General features: G+C 51.0%; 1 protein-coding gene across 1 annotated transcript; it reads left to right on the forward strand.

Annotated features, from left to right (window-relative positions):
* Positions 1 to 21,704: 21,704 nt before the first annotated feature.
* On the forward strand, positions 21,705 to 23,310 carry CLDN5 (claudin 5). Its single transcript, XM_057492423.1, is given in 2 exon segments — positions 21,705 to 21,883; positions 21,886 to 23,310. Coding segments are annotated over 2 exon segments (936 nt in total). The 5' UTR covers positions 21,705 to 21,721; the 3' UTR covers positions 22,660 to 23,310.
* The last annotated feature ends 751 nt before the right edge of the window (positions 23,311 to 24,061 follow it).

Consider the following 24,061-nt stretch of genomic DNA (forward strand, 5'->3'; position numbering starts at 1 on the left):
GTATATACTGTATTGTTAAATAACAAAAATTCAACCAAGTAAACGTTTAAATCTAATTAGCTGTATTAAGTGATTAATTAATCGGGCAGCATGCCGTTGAGGAAGTAGAGGGGAGCTCAGAAGCTTTAGAAAGCGAAAGGGTTTTAAAGGCAGGACAAGGAATTCATACAGAAAAAACGACTTATTTCCGATGAGATCACCTTCCTTTGGGGAAACGAGGGTCCTATTAAGAGGATTACCTCATCTTCCTTTGGGGAGTGGAGAGGGCCCATATGACAGATTACCTTAGTGGTGCTGATGGGCTGGTTAAGACTACATTTCTGAGAGGTTGAAACTGGTTGAAAGAGGTTAATACTGGTTAGGTATTAGGCCTGGTTTGGTAATGTGACCTAAGTGACTCCATTTTGGGCTTGTGGTTTTCTTTTTAACAGTCCTTTTCAAGTGTATATAGGTCCTGTTGCACTTAATAAAATGCAGAATCACTTAAAATAGGACTGAAATCATAATATACCTTTTCCTGATTATGTAGTCTTCTGATCAGAAGATATGGAAAGTGTAACTGCTATAGATGGGGGTGGGCGGGCAACTCACATTTTTGTCTGTAAAAAGGAGTCTCTGGTCTCCAAGGGATGTTCGTACAAGATGAGCCATCACAGCCCTTTGGGACCCAGAGTGGGAGTGGCTCCTGCTGGGGCCTGGAGGTGCTGGGAAGGAAAGTAGGGCCAGGACACTGCCACGCTGTAGACACTAAGAGTGAAGAGGTTTTCAAGAAACAGGGAATTTGGAGCCTGGCCCTGATTCTGAGCACATCCAGACATGCTGACCTCCCCATGGACCCCAGATGGGCTGACCAGCACTGCAGTAGCCCTGCTGTGTCCCCCACACCTAGGCTGCTGGAAGGTGCTCAGTATTTGTAGGGTGAAGCACTCCAATGCCAGGAAATGGGTACTGCCTTCCCCATTTTGCATATAAGGAGACAAACTCCTGTCTTGTCTGAGGGTTTGAGCCCTGGGCAAGTTCACTATGGATTCGGTAAGACTGAGAAATGACAGTGGAACTTCTTGGGGTACAAGGGTTTATAACTGACTCTATTCTCCCAGCGGCAGACTGAGCACTAGGATCATGTCTGCACCCAGCAGTCTGCAGGTCTGAAATCCACCTCCTTCTCTGCCTCCTCCCAGAGCGCTGGGCAGAGCTCTTTATACAGTGACTCAGTGACAGCTCATTGCCTACGGGTGCAGGAGCAGTAGCCCAGCACTAGGCCAGTTACATCATCAAGTAGTTTAGGGTCAGGTGAGCACCCTGGCCATAGGAACTTCCATTTTGCCCACACTCAGTAAGGTAAAGAAAATTGCACTTAGCTACCAAATAGTAGAACTTGGAGGGGGCTGTGTGTGAACCTAGGCCTGCTGAACCGAGAGCCCACGTTCATAACCACTGTGCCAGCAGCCTCTTGGACGTGCAAGGTGACCCGGATGAGCGGCAGCAGGCCTGCAGCTGCAGCTCTGGTGCTGAGTGGGGATGTGCTTAATGCAGCAGGGCCAGGGCCAGGGCGCCCTTCCAGCAGGCTTTTGTGGGCAGCCACATGGCGATGACCAGTGTCGGGGACCAGGATCAGGAAGGGAAGGCCACGTGCCATTGCCAGCGCCACACACGAGCTTGGAGAGGGGCAGTGAGTGGCAGAGGGGCGCAGTCATCAGTGTTTACAGAAATGCACATTTGTACTGGACGAGGACTTCGGGGGGAAATCAAGGCTGCATGCCTATCACCCCAGCGTGGGACAGAAGCTGGCTCCCCTCTGTGCCGTGAGGACCACTCCCCAGCCAGTCCCCGGCCACCCTGTTGTCCATGTGGCTGGGTTTACCACTTAGAGGCCACTGTGGAGCCCCACGGATCAGCACACATTCCACTTTTCAAATGAGGTGAAAAGCTAAGCTGTGACCTCAGCCCTGCTTACGTGTAATCATTTGTAGACTGTCCTGACGTGTCCTACGACACTCTTTCAGAGAATTATTTGAGAAACAAAAGTCGACAATTATAAAAATATGATTTTACTTCTATTTTCTTTACTAATTCCCCAGGACATGGTTTGCCAAAACAGATTTTTAAAATTTTCTGAAACTGAAAATGTTTAAAATGAAGATTTCAAACTATGACACAGCAGAGCCTAGAAACCTGGAATCTGAAAGCACTCTTTTTTTGCCCATATTTTTCTACCACTTCTCCTTTCCTCTCTATTTGGGATTCTGTTCTGCACTCTCCCCAGAGACGGCAGCCCCTCAGGCGAGTTTCCCCCTCTGTCCTGAGTGACAGGATGCCGGTGGAGGTGTCAGCCAGGCCCCGCCTCCCTCTGCGGATCACCACCCTCTAAACACCCTGCCCTTTCCCACTGCTGCAAAAGGCCTCCACCACGGCTGTAGCCAGAGCCGGGCTTCCCTGCGAGTGGGCAGTAACAAGCTTGTTGCTGACAGCTCTCTCTGCATTAGCTGGTTTTATCATCCATTTTTCGTATTCTTTAGGTTTACGTTCCCAAAGACCTACCACGATAAACAGAATGCTGAAGGTAGGCCCTCAAGATGCCTGACCCTGGGTTACTCAATCAAACAATACTCTTGCTACTGCTGTGAAAGGCCTCTGCAAATGGGGAAGCTATAGCCAGCTGGCCTTAGGTGAGAAGCTCATTCCCACGGCCTGGGTGTGGGGTCATCTGAGCCCTTGCGAGCAGCAGGAGGCAGGTGGGGACCAGAGAGCTGAGGTGGGAGCCAGACCCAACCTTTGCTCTGGGCTGTGAAGGGCCACGAGCCAGGGAATCTGGGCAGCTCTGGAAATGGGAGTGACCTCTCTAGTACACAGCCAGCAAGGGAGCCAGAGCCTCTGCCCTGCGACCTCATAGCACCGAACTTTGCCAATAACCTGAATGCATGTGGAAGTGGATTCATCCAAGAGCTTCTGGAAGAGAAGATGGCCCTGCCAACACTTTGGTTTCAGCCTCGTGAAACCTGATGCTGAGAACCAGCTGTGCCTCTGAGTGTCACAGGGGAGCCCAATATGCCACCCCAAAATGTACCCCTTTGGTGCACAGATTATTTTGAGCTAAAGTCAGCAGGCTCAAGAAAACCCTTTACTTCTCCTTTAACTGCCTCAAAGAATCTCGATGGGGTCTGGCCCAGAAGAGAGCTGTTACCAGAGATAACTTCTTATCTGAAAGACCTATGGGTTTGGCAGAGCCAATGCTAATTGCCAGACATCTGCTCTTCTTATCCTGTGAACCCCCTCTTCCCCTGGAAGCCCCAGACCCCTACCCCATTCATTCCTTAGCTCAGGGTGGCATATAAGGCTCAACCTGCCCTCGAGTCTCATCTGTGGGGCTCCTGTCTGTATGGAATTAAGTTTTTCTCCTATTAATCATCTTATATCAGTTTAACTATTAGACCAGCCAACAAATCTAGGCGGGAAGAAGGGAAACTTTCTCTGCCCCCACAGGGAGTGCAGGGACTCCAGATGTCTCACACCTTCCTTCAGACCTCCAGTCACACTGTGAAGGTTGGAGCTGGTTGAGCCGATTCAAGCACTCGTCACTGGTCATTTTACTGTGGCTCCTGAGGGCATGGTGATATCTTTCTATTAAATTCACCTGTATCCCCTGCAGCTATAGTGACAGTCCTGGAGGCCTGTGGGTACCCATTTCCATTCTTTGGCTGAGGGAACACTTACTGGGGCTAAGTGCCTGGTGCTTTGCTGGATCTGTGGCTGCCGTGGTGCCCGGCCCCGTCCTTGTGGACACACAGCTAGTGGCCTGGGCAGATCCTGATGGCCATTCCCTAGCCCGTGACATGTCACAATCCTCCTCTGAACGCCGGTGCCCTGACGGCAGAGCCCATGATACTATGATGTATCATAAGAAACATCAGTCTGGTCTTCCTCGTGTTCCTGGCAGAGAGCTCCTGAGCCCCTTGGAATTTCCTAAGTGAAGAGAACCACACAGGTGTCTTTTGTCATGTTACTGAGGTGACTTGGAAATCACCTAAGGAAGGGAGCAGGAGAGCCCGCCACAAGATCACAGGCCTGGAACTTTTAGTCCCACCCCTGACCACTGGCTAATGATTTAGTCAAATGCTTTAATAATAAAACCTCCATAAAAATCCACAAGGCTGGGATCCAGGGAGCTCCTGGGTTGGTGAACACATGGCTGTTCAGGGAGGGTGGGGTGCTCCTGAGGCAGAATGCCCGGTCCCGTGACATCCTCCGTAAGGATCGGGAGCCCTTCTAGCAGACTGTGTCTGGAAACTTTCCATCATCCGCCTCCCTGCACACGCGCCTTGTGTACTCGCCAGGCAGTCCCAGTGCATCTCAGATTCACCCCTGGTGTTGCCTGGCGCCTGCGGCTGCGGTTTTCCAAGGCGGCGCTTCAGCACCGCGAGTGCAGATTCTCGCGTCACTCCTGTTTGGTGATGATCTTGGCCTCAGTATTAGCGGCTGTGCGACCTTTGAAAAACCTTTCCCTGCCTCTTCTCCGGAGAGCCAGCCTGAGGATTCTTTCCTCTGTTCTCTCTTCTGCTCGAGCACAAGCTCTGATAAAGCCTTGTCCAGGCCAAAGTTTGAGTCTGGTGCCAATTCTTCCAGCACGTGGCTCCCAAGGACCCGAGGCTGGCGGCACTCACAGGGCCGGGAATCTCGGCGTCCTTTCTCAAATACTGAGCCCTGTGTGTGCATCTCTTCCGTCTGGCGATTCCTGAGTATTATCCTATAGTAAACTGGTAATCCAGTAAGTAAGATGTTTTCTGAGTTCTGTGAGCCAATCTGGAAAATTAATTGAACCCAAGGAGCGGGTCGTGGCAACCTCTGATTTACAGCCAGTGGGTCAGAAGCACAGGTGACAGCCTGGACTTGGCGATTGGCATCTGAAGAGACAGGGGTGGGCAGTCTTGTAGGACTCAGCCCATGACCTGCGTAATCCCATGCTATACCTCCAGGCAGAGAGCGTCAGAACTGAGTTAAGTTGTGGGACACCCAGCTGGTGTCAGAATTGTTTGGTGGCGGGGAAAAAGACACATACCAAAACTGGGAGCAGAATCAGAGTCACATCTGTGAGCTGCTGTCTGTGAAAAGCACCCGACACACCGCGGGTGCTGGGTGGATCTGCCTGCTGCGGCCGTCTTAGTTGCTGGCCGGGCAGCTTCGTGGCTTGGGCACTGAGCTGATGACCCCTAGACCCGCCTATCAGGCCAGATGACAGGAAGGGACAGAAACTGAAGGTGTGAGATGCCAACCCACACTTGGCTGAGACCCGGGGAAGAGCCAGCGCTGGTTCTCACCGCTCCCGACGCTGGAGGGGAGCACGGGAGACCCCCGCAGCACAGCGTGGGCCCCGTGAGTCGGGGCCAGAGGGCCATATCCGGTGTCACCTGTGGGGTTCCCCTCGCCTCCCCGAGCTCACTTCAGGAGGCCTGTGGAGCGCGAGGCAGGCCGTGGGGTGGGCCACATCGTATGGCGTGGCCCTCCTGCGTCAGAGCTGGTCCCAGTGCAGGCCCAGCTCCTGGGCTGGTCCCTCTGCGAAGCGTCTCTGCTAAGGGCCCCTCCCCCCAGGAGACGCCGCCAGCCACTCACTCCCCCATCTGTCACTCAGCTTGTCAGGGCACAGAGGCTCTGCTCCCCACACCCCCTCCCGCTGACCCTCCCTCCTGTCCCTGCCCCTGCCAGGAAGGACCCTGGGCTCCATGCAGACGAAGGGCCTTTTTGCCTTCCCTGTGTGGAGGCACTTGCCTCACAGCACAGGATGTTGGGGAGGGAGAAGCACATCTGCTGTGGGAAGGACCACCAGTCTCTGGCATCTGCTTCGGCAGGATGGCCGATAACCTTCGCCCTGAAATTGGTCCTGCAGAGCCAGGGTCCGGGGACCCGCATCCCTCCACCTAGAGGCACAGCTGTCATTGCCCAGCCCCCCAGGCCAGCCTCCCCTGTCTGTCATCCCGCACATCCTGTTCACGGCTCCTGCCCAACCCCCGGTAGCAGTTGGCTGCTGAGCCCATGGTGTGAGCTAAGCCAGCCACCCACAGCCGGCTTCCAAGCAAAGCTTGTTTTTTATTTTATGCCTATGTTTTTAGGCCCCCAAAACTACCGGTTCTGGGAAGGTCTGTGACATACTGTGTGACCATGGGAAGGTCCCTTGCAGCCTTTGTGGCCCCAGGTTGCAGCTCTGGGCTCCTCACGATCTTGTTGGAGCTCAGTTGCTAGTGCCCACGTCTCTGGAGGCAGCTGGCCAGGGCGTGGTCTGTGCTAAAGGAGAGGCCCCGCTCTGTGGCACCCTCTCCAAGGAGGTGCCACCTCCCTGAGGTAAAGCTGCAGCCACTGGCCGACGGGTAGCAGAGGAACCAAGGAGGCAGACACGGTCTGCTCACAGCCCTCCTATTGCCTCTCCCATTGCTTTTGTTTGTATTTCTTATTATAAAGGCAACAGCTGCATTCAAGAAACTGTAAAGGAAGTCAAGTCCCTGCCTGGAGCCTGTCCCCTTCACCACCTCACTGCAGTCACCTCCATGACCCTAAAGCCTACCCCATGTCTTGATTTCTCAGCTGTAGACAGTTTCTCCTGGTTCTGTTCTGTGAAAAATGTGAAGCGGACACATTTAGATGAGCTCTCTTCCTCTCGACTTCCTACCATATTTGTTTTTACTTTTTTGTTCTTTGAATCCAGTGTTTCCAAAGAAGGCCCTCTGAGCAGATTCCCCAAATCGACAGAATTCGTGGTGAGACCTAGAAACATGCACTTAGAGTCATCATCTCTAGTTACTTCTTATGCACCCCCCAGTTTGACAGCCATCACCCCAGTGTCTGCCTCCATAGCTAAGTGTCTTGTATGTTGGGATGCTTTTCTCTACTCGAAACCTGACTAAGGAGGGACATCAGCAAAAATGGAAAAGGAACTCCACATTCTACCGCTCCATGAAAACAATGGAAATAGGAGAAAAAGCTGTCAGGATCAACACTTTTCAGAACTCTGGAAATTAACCAAAGGTTTGCAGCAACTTGGGGAAAATTTATTCAAGAAATAGGGCTAATTCTCAGTAACAAATAAAGGCTGAAATCTTCCCAACTTTGATGAATTTTGAGTTAGTATTCAAAAATCTCAACAAAGAAAATCTCAACAAAGAGAATTCCAGGACTAGATGGTTGCACTGGTGAATTCTACCCAATGTTTAAAGAATTAACACTAATCCTTCTCAAACTCTTCCAAAAATAGAAGAGGAGGGGACACTTCTGAACTCAGTCTATGGAGCCAAAATTACCTTGATACCAAAGACAGACAAAGATGTCACAAGAAAAATATAGATCAAGGTCCCTTATGCAAAATATCTGAACAAAATGCTAGCAAACAAATCCAGCAGCCTATTAAAAAGGATCATACACTGTAACTAAGTGTAATTTATCCCAGGAAAAATCAATCAATGTAATACACCATATTAATAGAAAAACTGGGGAAAAACACATAGTCACCTCAATAGACACAGAAAAGACAGTTGACAAAGTCAAACACCCTGTCATGATAAAAACATGCAACAAACTAGGAAGAGATGGGAACTTTCTTGGTCTGTTAAAGGGGATCTATGGAAAACCCGCAGCCAACATTAGTGGGGAAAGACTGAATACTTGCCCCCTCGATAAATTGAACTTCACCAAAATGTGAGCCTTGTGCATCAAAGGACATTATCAACAAGTGAAAAGTCAATTCACAGGATGGGAGAAAACATTTATAAATCATATATCTGATAAGATTTGAGTATATATATATAAAGAACTCTTACACCTCAGCAAAAAAAGACAACTCAAGAAAATATACAAATGGCCAATAAGCACATGAAGAGATAGATGCTCAACATCTTTTTAGGAAAATGCAAATCTAAGCCATGAGACACCATTTCACGCCCACCAGGATGGACATAATTTTTAAAAAATCAACAATAACAGGGTTGATGGTGATATGGAGAAACTGGAACCCTCATACATTGCTGGTGGAGATGCAAAATGGTCCAGCTGCTGTGGAAAAGCTGAGCAGTTCCTGAAAATATTAAACATAGAATTACCATATGACCCAGAAATTCCTCATCTAGTTACTGGAGAGAAATGAAAATATATGTCCCCACAAAACTTGTACACAAATGTTCACAGCAGCATTATTTACAATAGCCAAAAAGTGAAAACAAATTAAATGTCCATCAGCTGATGAACAGACAAACAAAAGTGGTATATCCATACAGTGGAATATTATTCAGCCACAAAAAGGAATGACATACTGACACAGGCTACATTGTGGATGAACCTAGGAAACATTATGCTGAGTGGACGAAGCCAGACACAAAAGGCCAGGGATGATGCCACATACATGAAGCATCCAGAACAGGCAAATTCACGGAGATGGAAAGGCGGCTAGTGGTTGTCAAGGCTCCTGCTGTTGGTCTGTCTTCTCGTTAGCCGGCTTCAATCTGGGACTCCCAGTTTGGCTGCACAGTCATCACTGTGGCTGGCACGGGCTCCCCTCATGGCCAGGCGGCCTGCTGCTCCCAGAGCTTGGCCCTGCACAAGAGGGAGGGTCTGCCTCTGCAGGAGGCATTGGGGGGGCTGCTGGCAGGTGCTGTGCCCCACCGTGATCCGAGCCCAGGGCACTTTACCTTCTTTTTAGCTTTTCTTAAAATAAAATAAAAAATACTCTTTTATTGTGAAAGATAACATTCAACATAAACAGCTTCACAAATTATTATAAAGCCAGCATTCATGTGGGCACTGCTCGGTACCACCTCGTGGTCTCCGCACGCCCCTCCACCCCCTTCTCGCCAGAGGTAAAGGCTAGCCCCACTTTTATGGTTCTTACTTCTTTGTTCTTCTTTATAGCTTAGCCGCCTGTATCATATTCCTAAACACCAAGGTTTCCCGAGACTAATTTTCAACTTTATAGAAACTAAATCTGGTTATCTGTATAGCCAACACCCCAAACCTCAGGGCCTGAAACAAGGATCTTTGTACAATTCTCTTCAGTGCTGGACTTGACCTGGGTGGCTTCTGCTCAGGGACCCCCATGTGGTCCTGGGTGGGGGTCCGCTGGTGACCTCTTCTTCCATCTCTGTTGTTGGCTCAGCACCCACACGTGATCTTCACGTCAGGCCTGCTCACTGCGCGGTACCTGGGCCCCAGAGGGAGCTGCTGAAGGTTCCTTCAACCCTTTGAGAGAATGGCAGACTGTTTTCCAAAGTGGAGGGAGAGGGCCTGCTTCTTCTTGGACACGCTAGAGGCCAGGAAGTCTCTAACCGATCTGCTTAGTTTTCTCTCCGGGCAGGGCCACCTTTCTTCCCTGAAGCTGCTCAAAGGAGGGCTGGCGTTTGCAAGATGTGCTTGTCTGCCTCCTCCCTGGCCACAGTCCCCGGGGAGGCCCTCCTGGGACCAAGAGGCTTCTGGGAAACATTTACTCCGCAGCAACCTGGGCTCCCTGCTTTGCTGCCGTGACCTCTCCTCCTGCACCCCCCAGGCAGGGCCCAGCCGCACTGGGCCTCCCAGGGCTCTGTGCTGGTCCCCCCTGCCTCCCACCCTGCCCCCAGGGCTTGGACTTCTCCTGCCCAGGGTCTCGCTTTCCCAGATGCTTGTTCCCACTCCCACCCTGGTGAACTGCTCATTCCTCTAAACCCACATGCGGGGTCATTCCCCTCCACAGCCTCCCAGTCTGGTGGGTAGGTGGCTGTGTCTCCTCTGCTCAGCCCTCCCCCTCCGCTCAGGCTGTGGGCTTTGCAGTGAGAGCAGAAGGGCTCAATCTGAGAAGGCTTCCTCGCACTGTGGACATTGATTCGCAGTCCGCATTTGCTGCAGGGGTTGCCCCAGCCCAGGCCACTCATAAGACAGAGCACCCCCAGCCCTGCCTCTTTGGGGAAAGTGTGAAGAGAAGGGGTGTCTGCAGGAGCAAACAAGGGCACCTGAGGGTGATTCTGCACACTCCAGGCCCTGCCAGCCTCCCCGGGTGAGCAAGTGGGCTGGGAGGCACCACATCCTCCCCATCCTGGGAAGGGCTTCAGGCCCCGAGAACATCCTTACGGCCTCGGCGCGGCCGGCCTGGCCCTGGGTGTGCGGCTCTGACCCACTCCTTGTTTGGGTAAACACTGGCCTGGGTGCCAGGTCCTGAGGACTTGACAAAGGCAGGGTGAGTGCGCAGGGTCTGAGGGCCAGCTCCTGGGACCAGGGTGGGAGCCTGGCCTGTGTTTATAGTGCTTCCGCGCCCGCCTCTCTGTCTGGCAAGCGGGGTGTGGCCACCATCTGAGGAGGCGGGGGACCCTCTCCCTGCCCTCTGGGTGGGCCCCACACGCCAGTCCTGAGTGTGTGAAACAATCACAGGGCACGGGGAACAATAGTCTGGGAGCTGGCAGCAGGTGACCGGGTTAAAACGTTCTGGGGTTTTGGTGTGGCGTGACAGGAGGGCCAAGACATTCAAGCTGGAGGCTGTTCACTTGAGAATGTGGCTCCTGAAATAGGCACAGAAGGTATAATTTCCAAACAGGTAAAAGGAAAAGAAAAGGGAATAAGAAAAGGAGAAAAAAAAATTAAATCCAAAAGAAGACAGAAAGGAGGAGTGGGGAGGAGGTGGACAGAAGCTGTTAGAAATAAATCCAAATATACCTGTAATTGCCCAAAATGTAAAGGTACCAAATGCCTCAGATACAGGAAAAGACTGACACATAGTATGAAAAACAACCCAGCTTTCTGCAGTTACAGGAGACCCGCCTGGAACACAAAGGAACATGAGAGTGAAGGTCAAGGGGGGAAGGCAGCCGTGCGCAGGGCCGCCAAGCGTGGCCATGGGCGGTGTCAGTGTCAGACGGAACACCACCCAGGGCAGCAAGCCCCAGCGTCCACTTGTTGGAAATACAAATATACAGCTTCTGGCAATATGAACAAGGGGAAGAGGATGCACAGGCCAAGAACTCCAGGGCAGGAAAGGAGATCCCACCGCAGGTGCGCCAGCAAGTGAACAGAAATAAAGAGGCAATTTGTCAGCTTTATGCTGACCGATTTGAAAACAACAACAAACGGATGATTTGTTGGAAAAACCGTTTTTCAGAATGGAGTCCAAAAAAAGAAAACATAAGAAAAACCTGAATTGTCTTGCATTAAAGTAATGAAATCACTGATTTAAAATCTACCCTTTCCCCTCACAAATGTTCAAATAGCTTTTATAAGCAAATTCCCCTTTTCCAGAAACAGATCGTGCCAATCTCGTACAAATTATTTCAGAGAATAGAAAAATAGAAAACACTCTCATCTTATTTTCACAAGGCTATTACCACCTTGACACGCAAACTGAACAAGAACAGGACAAGACATCGGACCACCGGTGAAATCTCCCTCGCAAACACAGATGCAGACTGAATTCAGGGACGTACCAGAAAGATAAACCATCATGGCCATGTTGGGTTTCTCCCAAAAATGCAAAGTTGGTGTAAGATTATAAAATCACAGAACATAAACCACCGCATTAACAGAATAAAGGAGAAAAAGCACAGTAATATGTCAATAGGTACGCAGCTATCCAATGAAATTAAATTCATTCATAAGAAAAAATTGAGAAGAATGAAAATAGAAATATAAGCTAATAGAATAAAGGGCATCTACCAGGAAACTATGGCAGACGGCATGGTGCAAGCATTCCCTGAAAGATCAGAGACCTGACACGGGGCTTAGAAAGGAAAACACAAAACTCTTATTATTTGCAGATGATATGATTATGTGGAAAGCCAAAGGCATCTACCAATAAATTACTAGAATTAAATGAGGTTGCCGAATTCAAAGCAGAATTCATTTGCATTTCTATATATTAGCCAAAACCAGTGAGAAAATGCAATTTAAAAAAGATACAATCTAAAATAGCAACAACAAATTTAAAGAATCCAGGAATAAGCCTAATAAAAGAAGTGCAACCCTATAACAGAGTAAAAACCATCTCTGTGGCACTCCCTGTGGGCCATTACTGCTCTAAGCACTCTAACCCATGAGCTGGTTTGAGCGGCCATAGCCCCAGGGGAAGCTGTCCTGACCTTTACACCTTGTGGCTGAGTGACCTGGTCTACCCACCCGGGGTTTGGGCACCTGGAGGGAGGAGTCAGGTGCAGGCAGCCCCGCCCCAGAACCCGGGCTCTAGCCACTGTGCCCACGGCCACTTGTTAGTATTTGTTGCCTCAGTATAAACAAAATATGCATGGATATGAGAAATGTTAATAGAAGAGAAAAAAATTAAAGAAGAAAATAAAATCAGCCCACTTTGACCACAAACAGTCCCCGTTCCAGTCCATCCCCACGGGGTGCGGGCCCTCCCAGCTCTAGGGTCCCAGCCCCTCTTCACAGCCCTGCATGTGGCCCCCCAGCCTTCACCCTAACTCCTCTCAGGTCTGCTGATGAGACGATGGCTGGTGACTTTTTCTTTTGCTTGGTGGTGAACAAATTTTCTCTGCTTTTCTAATATAAAACATACTCCCTGCCCATGCTTGCTGCAGGGGAGACCCCTTCGCCACTGCCCCCAGCCCCTGGCATCTTCCTTTGGAGACGGAAAGCCCTTTCCCTGACTGGTCCCCTTTGCTGGTGATGTGTGCCGGGGGTTGTGAGGGCCTCCGTGGGGTCCAGGGAGTGAGCTGCCCTGCACTGTCTTCTGTTGCTACGGGGGGTGGGGGTGGGGACACCTGGTATGTGTCACCATTCTGTTTTGTGGGGGGCACGTACGATTCCCTGCCTTCAGAGTGTCCCCCAGGCCTAGAGCCCCCAGACCAGAAGCATCCTTTTGCTTTTACTCTATTTTGTATCTTTCTGTTTAGAATGAGTTCTTGTAGGGCGCATGTTGGGTCTTGCTTTTTAAATCCAATCTATCAATCTTTTAATCGGAATGTTTGGATTGTTAATGTTTAATGTGATTATGGAGATGGTTGAGTTTATATCCACCAGCTTGCTATACAGTTTTTATTTGTCTCGCCTCCTTTTGTTCCCCCTTGGTTTGGTTTTGTTTGGGTTGGGGTTTTTTTTGGGTTAATTAATTCTTTTAAGATTCCATTTTATCTCCTTTGCTTATTAGCTACACTTCTTTGTCGTGTTTGTTTTTTTTCAGTGGTTGCTTTACTGTATAAAGTATAGATTTTTGACTTATCAGTCTACTTTCAGGCAGTATCATATGATTTCACATATAAAAACCTTACAGTGATAAACCAAGCCTTTGTGCAAATATTGCCATCCATCTTACCTGTATATCCCCACAATACATTTTATATTTTTTGTGTTAAACAATAAAGTATATTTAAAGAGGTTTTAGAAATAATTTAGAATTTGTTAAAGTGACTCCCATATTTGCCATTTCTGGTGCCGTTTATTCCTCTGTGTACATTCCCTTTCTCCTTCCTTGTGTCCAGTTGGTGCTGGTGATGAATTCTTTCAGCTCTTACATGTTTGGAAAAAGTCTACTTTGCTTTTAGAAACTTACAATATATAGTATAGAAAGGTCCTGTATACACTTCCCCCAGTTATTCCGTGATTACATCTTACACACTGTAGTGTGCTGTCAAACCCGGAATCTGACACTGGTACAATGTGTGTGTGCAATTGTATATATATGTGTATAAGTTACCACATTTGTGGATTCACATAACCACTGCTGAAGTCAAGATACAGACTACTCCATCACCACAAAGATCTGCCTCAAACTATCCCTTTATAAGCCAACACACTCTCTCCCTCTGCCACAATCCTTAACCCCTTAGAAATATTAATCTGTTTGCATCTCTATAATTTCATCATTCTGTAGAAATGGAATCATACAGTATGTACTCATTTGAGATCAGCTTTTCCTCACTTAATGCCCTTGAGATCCATCCAAGCTGTGTGTATCAGTAGTTCATTCCTTTTTATTGCTGAGTGGTAATCCACGTTATGGATGTAGCATGGTATGTTTAACCACCAACCTGTCAGGGAAAGTTTTGGTTATTTCCAGTTTGGGGAAATTACAAGTAAAACTGCTATGGACAATCATGTACAGGTTTTTGTGTGATAATAAGTTTTCATTTCTCTAGGATAAATGCCCAAAAGTGCAACTGCTGGATCATATGTAGTTGTGTATATGTGGTTTTTAGGAAACTGCCAAACTATTTGCCAGGATAGCTGTATTATTTTACATTCCCACTAGCCATGTATGAGATATTCAGTTTCTCTGCATCCTTGCCTGCATTTGATGTTTTCATTATTTTTCATTTTAGCTATTCTAATAGATGCAACTATATCTCATCATTATATATGTAATGATCATGTCATACTTAAAATCTTAATATTCATTTCCCTAATTAATAGTATGCTGAATATCTTTTCATTTGCTTCCTTGCCAGCCTCTTTGGTGAATGTCTCTGCATATCTTTTGACCAATTTCTAATTGGATTGCTTGCTTTTTTAATGCTAAATTTTGAGAGTTCTTGATATACTCTGGATATTAGTCCTTTTTGGATATGTGGACTACAAATATTTTTCCCCTAGTCTGTGGCTTGTTTTTTTATCCCTTTAAAGCATCTTTCACAAAGCAAAAGTTAATTTTGATGAAGTTAATCATTTTCTCCTTTTATGAGTGTGCTCTTGGTATTATGTCTACGTCCCAAAGATTTTCTCCTGAGTTATCTTCTAAAATCTTGATAGTTTCATATTTTTCATATAAGTCTAGGATTTATTTTTAGATTTTTTTATGGTGTGAGGCTTAGATTTAGGTTGATTTTTCAATTATTGATATCCAGTTGCTTTTGCATATTCGTTGAAAATATTTTCAACCTTCCATTGAGTTGCTTTTTTTTATTATGGCAAAATATACATCACATAAAATTTATAATTTAAACCAACTTCACAGTTCAGTGGCATCAGGAACATTCCCACTGCTGTGCAACCATCCCCACCATCCACCTCCAGAACATTTCACCATCCCAAACTGAAATTCTGTACCCATTAAACAATAACTCCCCAACCCCTCCCCCCCTTTCCCCTGCAACCACTGCTCCACTTTCTGTCTCTATGAAATTTGACTATTTTAGGTATGTCATATTAGTGGAACCATATATAATATTTGTCCTTTTGTGTCTGGCTTATTTCACTTAGCATAATGTTTTCAAGGTTTATCCGTGGTTGTAGCATGTGTCAGAACTGCATTCCGTTTAAAAACTGAATGCTATTCCATTCATCTATTGGTTGTCAGTTGGTCTGTTTCTGCACTCAGTTTTATCACTTTTTCCTTCACACATTTTCCAGCTGCATTGTTTGGTGCACACACATTTAGGATTGCCTCCTCTTTTTATCATTTTTTAATGTCTTTGTCTCTGGTAATTTTCTTAACAAGGTTTACTTTATGTGATATTAATATAGCCACTCCTCCATTTATTTAATTAATTTTTACATATTATACCTTTTTCTATCCTTTTGCTTTCAACCTACACACCATTGTATTTGAAGAGAGATTCTTTTAAATAGCATATATTTGGGGCATTTTTTGGGTCTATTCCACCAAACTCTGTTAATTGTTGTATGTAGACCATTTACATTTAATGTAATTATTGATACGGTGGCTTAAGTCTGCCACTTTATTTTTGTTTTCCGTTTATTCTCTTAATTTCTCTGTTTACCTTTTCCTTTTCTTTTTTTCCTGTTTTCCTGTGGTTTAGTTGAACATCTTTTAGAATTTCATTTTAAATTACACACAGTGTTTTGAAATGTATCTATTTACATAGCTTTTTAGTGGTTGCTCTAGGATTATACTCCATACATATTATTCATCAAAATCAAGTGGTGTCAGTATTTTGCCAGTTGGAATGAAGTAATAGAACTCTTACCTCCCTTTATCCCATTACCCTCCCCTATTTATAATATAATTGTCTTAGATATTTCCTCTACATACACTGAGAACCACTTTAGGCAGCGTAATAATTTTTGTGTCAAACATAATTTGGAAAACTCAAGAGGAGAAGGAAAGTTTATTATATTTACCAAGATTTTTCTTATCATGTTTTTTCATCCTTCCTGGTGCTCCAAGGTCCCTCCTTTTATCACTTCCTTTCTGTTTCAAGAATATCCTTGAGCCATTCTTTTAGGGTATACCTGAAAGTGACACATTTTCTTAGTTTTCCTTCTTCTGAGAATATATTTATTTCTCCTTCATTCCTGAAGAATATATTTACTAGATATAGAATTCTGGGTTGACAGTTTTTTTTCTTCCAGCACTTAAAAAGAAGTGCTACTTTCTCTAGTCTCCATGGTTTCTTAATGAAAACCCTTGGTCACTTGATTTGTCTTTCCCCTATAGGTGAGATGTCTTTTTCCTCTGGTTCCTTTCAATATTTTTCTTTGTCTTTAGTTTTCAGAAGTTTAATTATGATGTGTCTTGGTGTGGATTTCTTTGGGTTTATCCTATTTGGGATTCAGGCAACATCTTGAATTTATAGGTTTCTTCAGTTTTTCTTTTTCTTTTCTTTTTGCTAAATTTAGGAAATTTCCAGCTATTATTTCTTTGAATACTTTTTATCCCCATCCTCTTTCTCTTCTCATTTCAGGACTCCAATGACATGGATGTTAAATCTCTTATGATCCCACATTTCCTTGAGGCTCATTCTTTCTTTCTCTTCAGTCCACATTCTCAGTCTTGTTCAGAAGACAGAAGATTAGAATAATCCTATCATTCTATCTTCAAATGTATTGATTCTTTCCTCTTTCCCCCTCTATTTTGTTGTCTAGCAAAACTCTAGTCCCATCTATCTTGGTCAGAATCGGAAGCCCTCCTTAGCATGATGAGAAGTAGAAGAAAACTATACAAAAATATAACTTAATTTGTACCTTCTGGATCTAGAAGGAATTTTTGGTGGTTAGAAATAAAGAGAAGTCACATAGGAAAAACTTTAATAGATTCAAATACTAAAAAATTTAAACTTCTATAACATCCTGAAAAACATCATTATTACATTAAGTAGCAAACATCAAAAGGTATGTGCCACACGTTAGACAGCAAGGAATGTTTCTAACACATAGCCTGAGAAAAACACCAACATAGACAATTCACCAAAGAAGAAATAAAAATGAGCAATATAAGTTGAAAAAATATTTTAACTACATTACTCTACCAAGAAATGCAAATGAAAGATTTTCTGCCTATCCAATTAGTAAACTTTTAAAACTGTGAATACCCAGTGCTGGTGGTGACAGGCAGTGAAAACATACTCAGATAAGGGGTCTAAGTGATAAAAAAAAAACCCTGGATGTGAGCCAGAAATTCTACTTTGAGGATTTTTTCCTGAGGAAATCATCCAAAATACCAAGGCTTATGAATAAAGACGTTCATAGCAGTATTATTTATGATAGAAAAATCATTTATAAAACTATCTTGAGGGATGTTGCATAATTACCAGAACCATCATCAGCATTAATGTTTATCCAGTGTCAATCTGTAGCCAGGAAGTGCTGCCCACTATGATCCCTGACAACCTTCCATGTGAGCCCAGTGTCACCCCCGCATTACAGTCCCTCAGAGCAAACTTCCCTGGCCACATCCTGCCCTCATAGTGGCAGGGAATCCATCCTGGCTCCTCCTAACCCCCAAGGCCCTCTTCCAAGCAGTTAGAAACAATGATAATCATGAAGGTGTTTTTAACAAAGTATAGACATGTTTACAATATGATGTCAAATAAAAATGGAGAATCCAAAATTATTCTATAAGTTTAAGTAGAAAGAGTATAAAATTGTGGCAAAATGCAACATGCAGAGAAGGAAAGAACCAGAAAAAGACAGGGTTAGGGGAGAGACAGTGGACAGAGAGGCCATGGAGGCAGTGCAGTAGTGAGAGGTGAGGGATGAGAGGGTGGGGGCTGCTTTGGGGCCCTGGGGGCACCATTGCCACTTCATACAGACTTGGCTGGCCTCCTCTGGGGGGCCTGGACTGTGCAGAGGCTGTCATCTGGTATAGTCCATGAAGGCAGGGTTGGGGGGGGGTCTGTCAACCCCCCAGGGTCTGTGCTCCCCAGCCCCAACACCTTACCCCTGGGGGTGGTCAAGCCCGAGTGCCTTCCAGATTTGACAAATAGCCAGTGGTGCCTGCTCTGAGGGATGGGACTGAAGTCAGATGAGCCATAAAGGTCAAGAGAGGCGGGGAGGCATCTCAGGACCCCATAGGGCATTCAGGAATGGCAGTAGAGGACCCAGGACAGGCAACTGCCTCCCTCCAAACTTGCAGCCTCCACTGCGGAGGACTTTGTTACCAACAGGGAAACTAAGGCAAGGAGAGGCCAGTTAAGTAGTCTGAATTGTTAATTCCCTGGCTGTTTGTCAAAGGGTGCTCTGCAGGTTGCCTCAAACCCCCAGAGCAGGGCCCAGTGACGCTGGGGACCCGCGCTGCCTCGGGGACACCATGAAAGGGCAGCCGGCATCGCTCTGCGCTCAGAGGCTCCCCAAACATCTGCTGCACTGGAGGAAACCTCCTTAACTGTTTCAAAGCCAAAAGATAGAAAGAACTTTTTTTTCACTTCCTCTGAAATGAAATCCATTTACTAGGAGCTTCCCAGACCCCAGTCCCCAGGAATCTGGAGCCTAAATTTAGGTTGTCCTTGGAAGGTCAGTGGATCACCCTGGCGCAGGGTCAGCCGGCAGCTGCTCAAGATAAACCCTGCTTTTCTGCCGACTCAGGCCTTTCCCTCCCACAATCAGTGAGATCCTGCTGCACTTCCCCTGGGAAGGCAGAACAATAGCCATAAATGAGCAGGTGGCCTTGGCAGGTCTGCTGCTCCGAGCCCCTCACCAGACAGCAGGGCTTTGCAACCCTGTCCAGCCCTGGGCCCCTTCTGACCTTAGCCTGCAGACCCCGGCCCACCACACTGCCCTAGCCTCGCCGGCCCCACCTGCTCTGGGTCGCCTCGCCCCTTCCTGCCTCTGGGCTCTTGCTCAAAACTTCTTCCCGAGATCTTGGCTGACCTGTGGCCTCCTTAGAGAGGCCTCCTCATGCTGCACAGCCTGTGGCCACGCACACACCTGGAAGGACCCTGCCCAGGACTGGTGGGGGCAGGAGCTCCCTGGGTGTATGCTCCACCCAGAGATGGTGCCCAGCGTGTAGCAGGTGGTCAGATCCCCAGGAGGGGAAGGAAGGCAGTGCGCCCTCAGGCCCCTCCTGGATCTGGGCTGGGCCTCTCCGTGGTGGCCTGGTTCCACTGAGGGCCTGGGCCACAGCCAACACAGTAGTGTTGGGGCAGAAATTCGACTGTGGTATGTGGAGGCTAAGGCTTCTCCAGCAGGTCCCCAGGATATGGTGAGGCTGTCCCTAAAGAGATGTGAGCTCACTGGGGCCACTCCAGGGGACCAGGTTGAGAGTGTGCCCTGGGATGGGTCCAAGAGGGTGGAGGGAAGAAGGCAGGTGGCCAGGCAAAGCGCAAGAGCCTTTTGCTGGCTGCAACACCGAGGGGCCAGAGGTCTGCCATGGGCCACAGGCAGCCCCTTGGCAGGGACAAATGCATGAAGACAGTGTGTTGAGACTCATTCCTGGATCCTGGTGAGGAAAACCAAGAGCAGACAGGCAGTTCCAGCCTGGGCCTCTGGGAGGAAGGCTGAGGGACAGGGCCAGGAAGGTGTCCCAGAGGAAGTGACCTCAGCAACACAACTCAGAAGATGAACAGACTGTCACTTGTGGGACAAGCGCAGCAGGAAAAGGCTAGACCAGTCTGAGGGCCAGGGGTAGGCAGGTCTGGATGGAGCATGGAATAGGTCTCGCTGGACTGGCCAGGCCCCGTGCAGGCATACGCATCACTGTGGGCCACTCCCAGGAGTCAGTGCTTTGTCCATGGGTAGCACGAGCTGTGGAGGGTTTCAGGCAAGGTGTGATCCAGGAGATGGGCCTGCCAGGATGGCCCAATTGCCCTGAGCAGCAGCCTGAGTGAACAAGGGCCAAGCCCAGATGGCCTGAGGTGGTCACAGCAGTTGCCCTGGGAGGACAGTGTGGAGCACAGTGGGGAGAACCTGGGCAAGGTCCCTGGCTTGGGGCCAGGGGGAGCATGAATGAGGGGGGGAGTGAGAGGTTTGGCCGGGCCCCTGGAGTAGACAAGAGGAGGTGACGTCCAGGAGGGTCTGCAAGGTGAAGGGTGCGTGGCTCACGGGTTTGCAGCAGAGAAGCACCAGGTGACAGTGGTGGCTGAGAGGAGGTCCTCAGAGCCCCACCCTGTGCAGGGAGCAAGGCAGGGAGGGGCGAGGAAGGTGATGTCACCCACCCCACACACCCTCCCCTACCCCCTCTCCCCACCCCCACGGCCCAGCGAACCTGTCCTGGGCTCCTCCCCGTGCTGGCTGAACAGGGTATTGGCCTGGAGGGAGAAGGGCCCAAGGCCCAGGAGCGAAGGTTCGTCCAAGCCCCCTGGCTGAGGCTGGCCTCGGGGCCAGGCCTTCTCTGACATGCGTGCTGTCCAGCAGAGCCACGCACCCCGGGCCAGAGGAGAGAATGGGGCGTCCCGGTGGTCTCAGTCCAGGCAGGGCTGGAAACAAGGGAGCCCACCGCGGGTGGGGAGGGGGCTGCCAGAAGGTGGCCGGTGCCTACATGGGGCTGCGGTGAGCCTCCCGGGGGCCCAGTGTCCACCCCAGCAGGCCTTTTGAGAAATGGCTGGGCCATTGTGCAGAAGAATGCCCGGAAATCCCGTGCCTCCCGCCTCTGGCGGGGATGGGGGCTCTTCCTCCCGGCCAGGAAACTCCAAGTTGGCTTCCGGAGGGCGGCCTGGAGCCGGGGGCCGGGGCGCCTCTGCCGCTGGGATGAAGGCAGAGCGCAGCCCCTCGTCCCCTGCGTCCCCTCCGAGGGCCAGAGCAGGAGCTGCAGCCCTGCCCCTGGTCGCTCCTGAGAGCAGGGCCCGCGCGCCGGGCCGCAGGGGACTCTGGGAACTTCCCCAGGTGGCGTCGCCGAAGCCGAGCCTCAAGGACGGGGGGATGGGCGGCACCCCAGGAAGGGGAGCCGACGGCGAAGGCCGGGGGTCTGGGAAACTCCGGCGGCAGGAACAGTGAGGGTCTCCGGGGGCTGTGGAAAGGTCCCCGCTTCCTGCTTCCTGCTGGGGCCTCAGGCCCCAGGGAGGCGGTGGCACCGGGCAAGACCTTGGACGAGGCTGGAGCCCCAGGCCTGACCCACACAGGCCTGACCGGCCTCCCGGACTGCGGGGGAGACAATTCCAGGAATCCGAGGGGAGCCGCACAGCAGAGGGGCACAGGAGGGCCGGGGTTGGGCTGGGACTCCAGGGCGAGCATCCCGAGGAACAGGCCGAGCAGCACCTGGCTGACCTGGGAGATGGGGCCGCGGGAGGCCCCCACGCAGGCTCAGCTCGTTGGTGATGTTGGGGGGTGGGGGTGGGGTGCCCGCGGACCTTGGCCCAGGTAAGAGTGGAGCCGGCCAGGTTGGTAAAGACCACTAGGTTCATTCAGGGATGTGGCTGATGTTGGTCCAGGGTCATTCAGCTCCCGAAGAAGCGGCCAGGCTGGGACATACAAGGAGGCGGTCCGCGGGGCGCGCGCGCAGGCTCCCAGGACGGGCCGTATCGCGCTGGGCCGCGACTGGAACCGCTGCGGACGCGGGCTTTGGGGGAGCGGCGGGGCGGAGAACTGGCCCCTCACCCTCCGCTACCCGCAAGCGCAGCTTCCCTAACTCCCTCTGCTGGGGGCGCCTGTGATTGGCTACGGGCCGATGGTCGGCGCGTGGATTGGCGGCTCGGGGCCTGGGGGCCGAGCCCGAGGGGCAGAGTCCGCCCCCGAACCTACAAATGGGAAGCCCCCCGTAGGCGTCCGCAGACTTAAGGCTGTGCTGCAGACCTCCGGGCCAGCGGGCCTGCGGACCGAGGGCGGTGAGCCGAGCGCGCGGGCGCAGAGGCACCAAGGCCTGTGCAGGGCGCTGAGCAGCTCGGCCGAGGCACTGCCGCGCCAGCCCGGAGGCCCCGGGGCCGTCGGGCGCGCGTCTCGATTCCAGCTATGGGGTCGGCGGCACTCGAGATCCTCGGCTTGGTCCTGTGCCTGGTGGGCTGGGTGGGTCTGATCCTGGCGTGCGGGCTGCCCATGTGGCAGGTTACCGCCTTCCTGGACCACAACATCGTGACGGCGCAGACCACTTGGAAGGGGCTGTGGATGTCGTGCGTGGTGCAGAGCACGGGGCACATGCAGTGCAAGGTGTACGACTCGGTGCTGGCGCTGAGCACCGAGGTGCAGGCGGCGCGGGCGCTCACCGTGGGCGCAGTGCTGCTGGCGCTTGTCGCGCTCTTCGTGACCCTGGCGGGCGCGCAGTGCACCACCTGCGTGGCCCCCGGCCCGGGCAAGGCGCGCGTGGCCCTCACCGGGGGCGCGCTCTACGCGCTCTGCGGGCTGCTGGCGCTCGTGCCGCTCTGCTGGTTCGCCAACATCGTGGTCCGCGATTTCTACGACCCCACCGTGCCCATGTCGCAGAAGTACGAGCTGGGCGCGGCGCTGTACATCGGCTGGGCGGCCTCGGCGCTGCTCATGTGCGGCGGCGGCCTCGTGTGCTGTGGCGCCTGGGTGTGCGTCGGCCGCCCGGACTTCAGCTTCCCGGTCAAGTACTCAGCGCCGCGGCGGTCCACGGCTGGGGGCGACTACGACAAGAAGAACTACGTCTGAGGACGCGGGGCACGGCGGGGTCCCTTGCAGCAGCCATGCCAGTGAGCCGGAGGACGGGCCAGGGGAGCCCCGCATGGAAGGCCGCCTCCGCTGGGGTACGCGGCGCACAGGCTACGCGGAACGCCGGGTTCTGCACCCGGACGCGACCCAGCGACCGGCCCCTGCCCGCGCCTGCAGCCGGTTCTCTCCAACCACGCACAGGCGGGCCCTGAGCCGCGCCCCGCTCTCAGCTGGCGATGTGCACTTGGACCTGCGGGGTTGTCTTCGCCCCGCACTGGCTCCGACGCGGGTGGGGCGCAGGTTCTTCGGCTGTGTGGACACTGGACTGGAGGTGCCGCTCCCCTCCCAGACCCTCAGGTCTTGGATGCCGCCGTACTCCTAGCGGCTCCTGCTGACCCCAGCGCGGCAGACGCAGAGCCTCAGCTCCCAGCCTGGGCTGCTGGAGGGGGTGTGTACAGCTGGTCTTTACCCCATCAGTGGGGCCCGAGCCCAGTGGTACCGAGAGACTTGGTCTGGACCTCCCTGCCTCACCCCAGCAGCTCCCCAGGCGAGGCTTATGGGCACCAGATCTAGTGTGGGGCTAGGGCCCGCCCTCCTTCACCGCTTGGGGGGAGGGTAAAATTTTGCTTAGTAAATGGTTTGAATACCCTCCCACCCGTGTCCTGTTCTCTGTCCAGCACTGCCTGTGCCCAGCAGCCCCGACTCATCCACCTCCGACCCTGACTCCTCTGGGAATCTCCCATGGCCTTTTCTTGGGCCCCCTCTGCTACCTGGTCACCGTCCCACTGGATGGGAAACAGCCACAGCTCACTGCGCCCCATGAAAGTGAGGTCTATAGTCAGAAGAGCCAGCCTCCGCTGAGTCGTGGGACCCAGGGGCAGGGGAGAGGGAGGCAGGGCCCAGCAGAGGGTGCAGGTTGGGACCCCCTGAACCAGCCTGTGTGCAGTGGTCTTGGGATGCAGGAAGTGCGAAGGGCAGGCTGCCAGGCTGCCGGCTTTGCCTAGGAGAGGCTGGGCTCCATGCACTACTGGGAGGTGTTCTGCACCTGCCCTCCCAGGGCCTGCCTAGCCGTGGATCACATCAAATGGCCAGACACCTGTCCAGCACTGACTGGGCCCTTCCTGCCCAGTGCCATGGGAACAGGGGTGAGTCCAAAATGTGTGCTGGGCTCTGGCAGAGCTGCAGGGTGACAAGCACATTACTGTGGGGAGGAGGCCCCCACCGCCTGGTGCCCAGGGAGGGCCTGGGCCCAGCTCCAGCCAGCCCATCCTGGCAGTCTCAGTGTTTCTCTGCAGGGCCTGTGCCCACCCTGCCAACCAGCCCAGACTTGTGCCAACCATAAGCACCTTGCCGCAAGCCCCTGCTGGGAGTACCGTGTGACCTCTGGGAGCTAGTGCTGGTC

The sequence above is a fragment of the Manis pentadactyla genome, chromosome 14 (assembly GCF_030020395.1).
Source record: "Manis pentadactyla isolate mManPen7 chromosome 14, mManPen7.hap1, whole genome shotgun sequence".
Lineage (NCBI taxonomy): Eukaryota > Metazoa > Chordata > Mammalia > Pholidota > Manidae > Manis > Manis pentadactyla.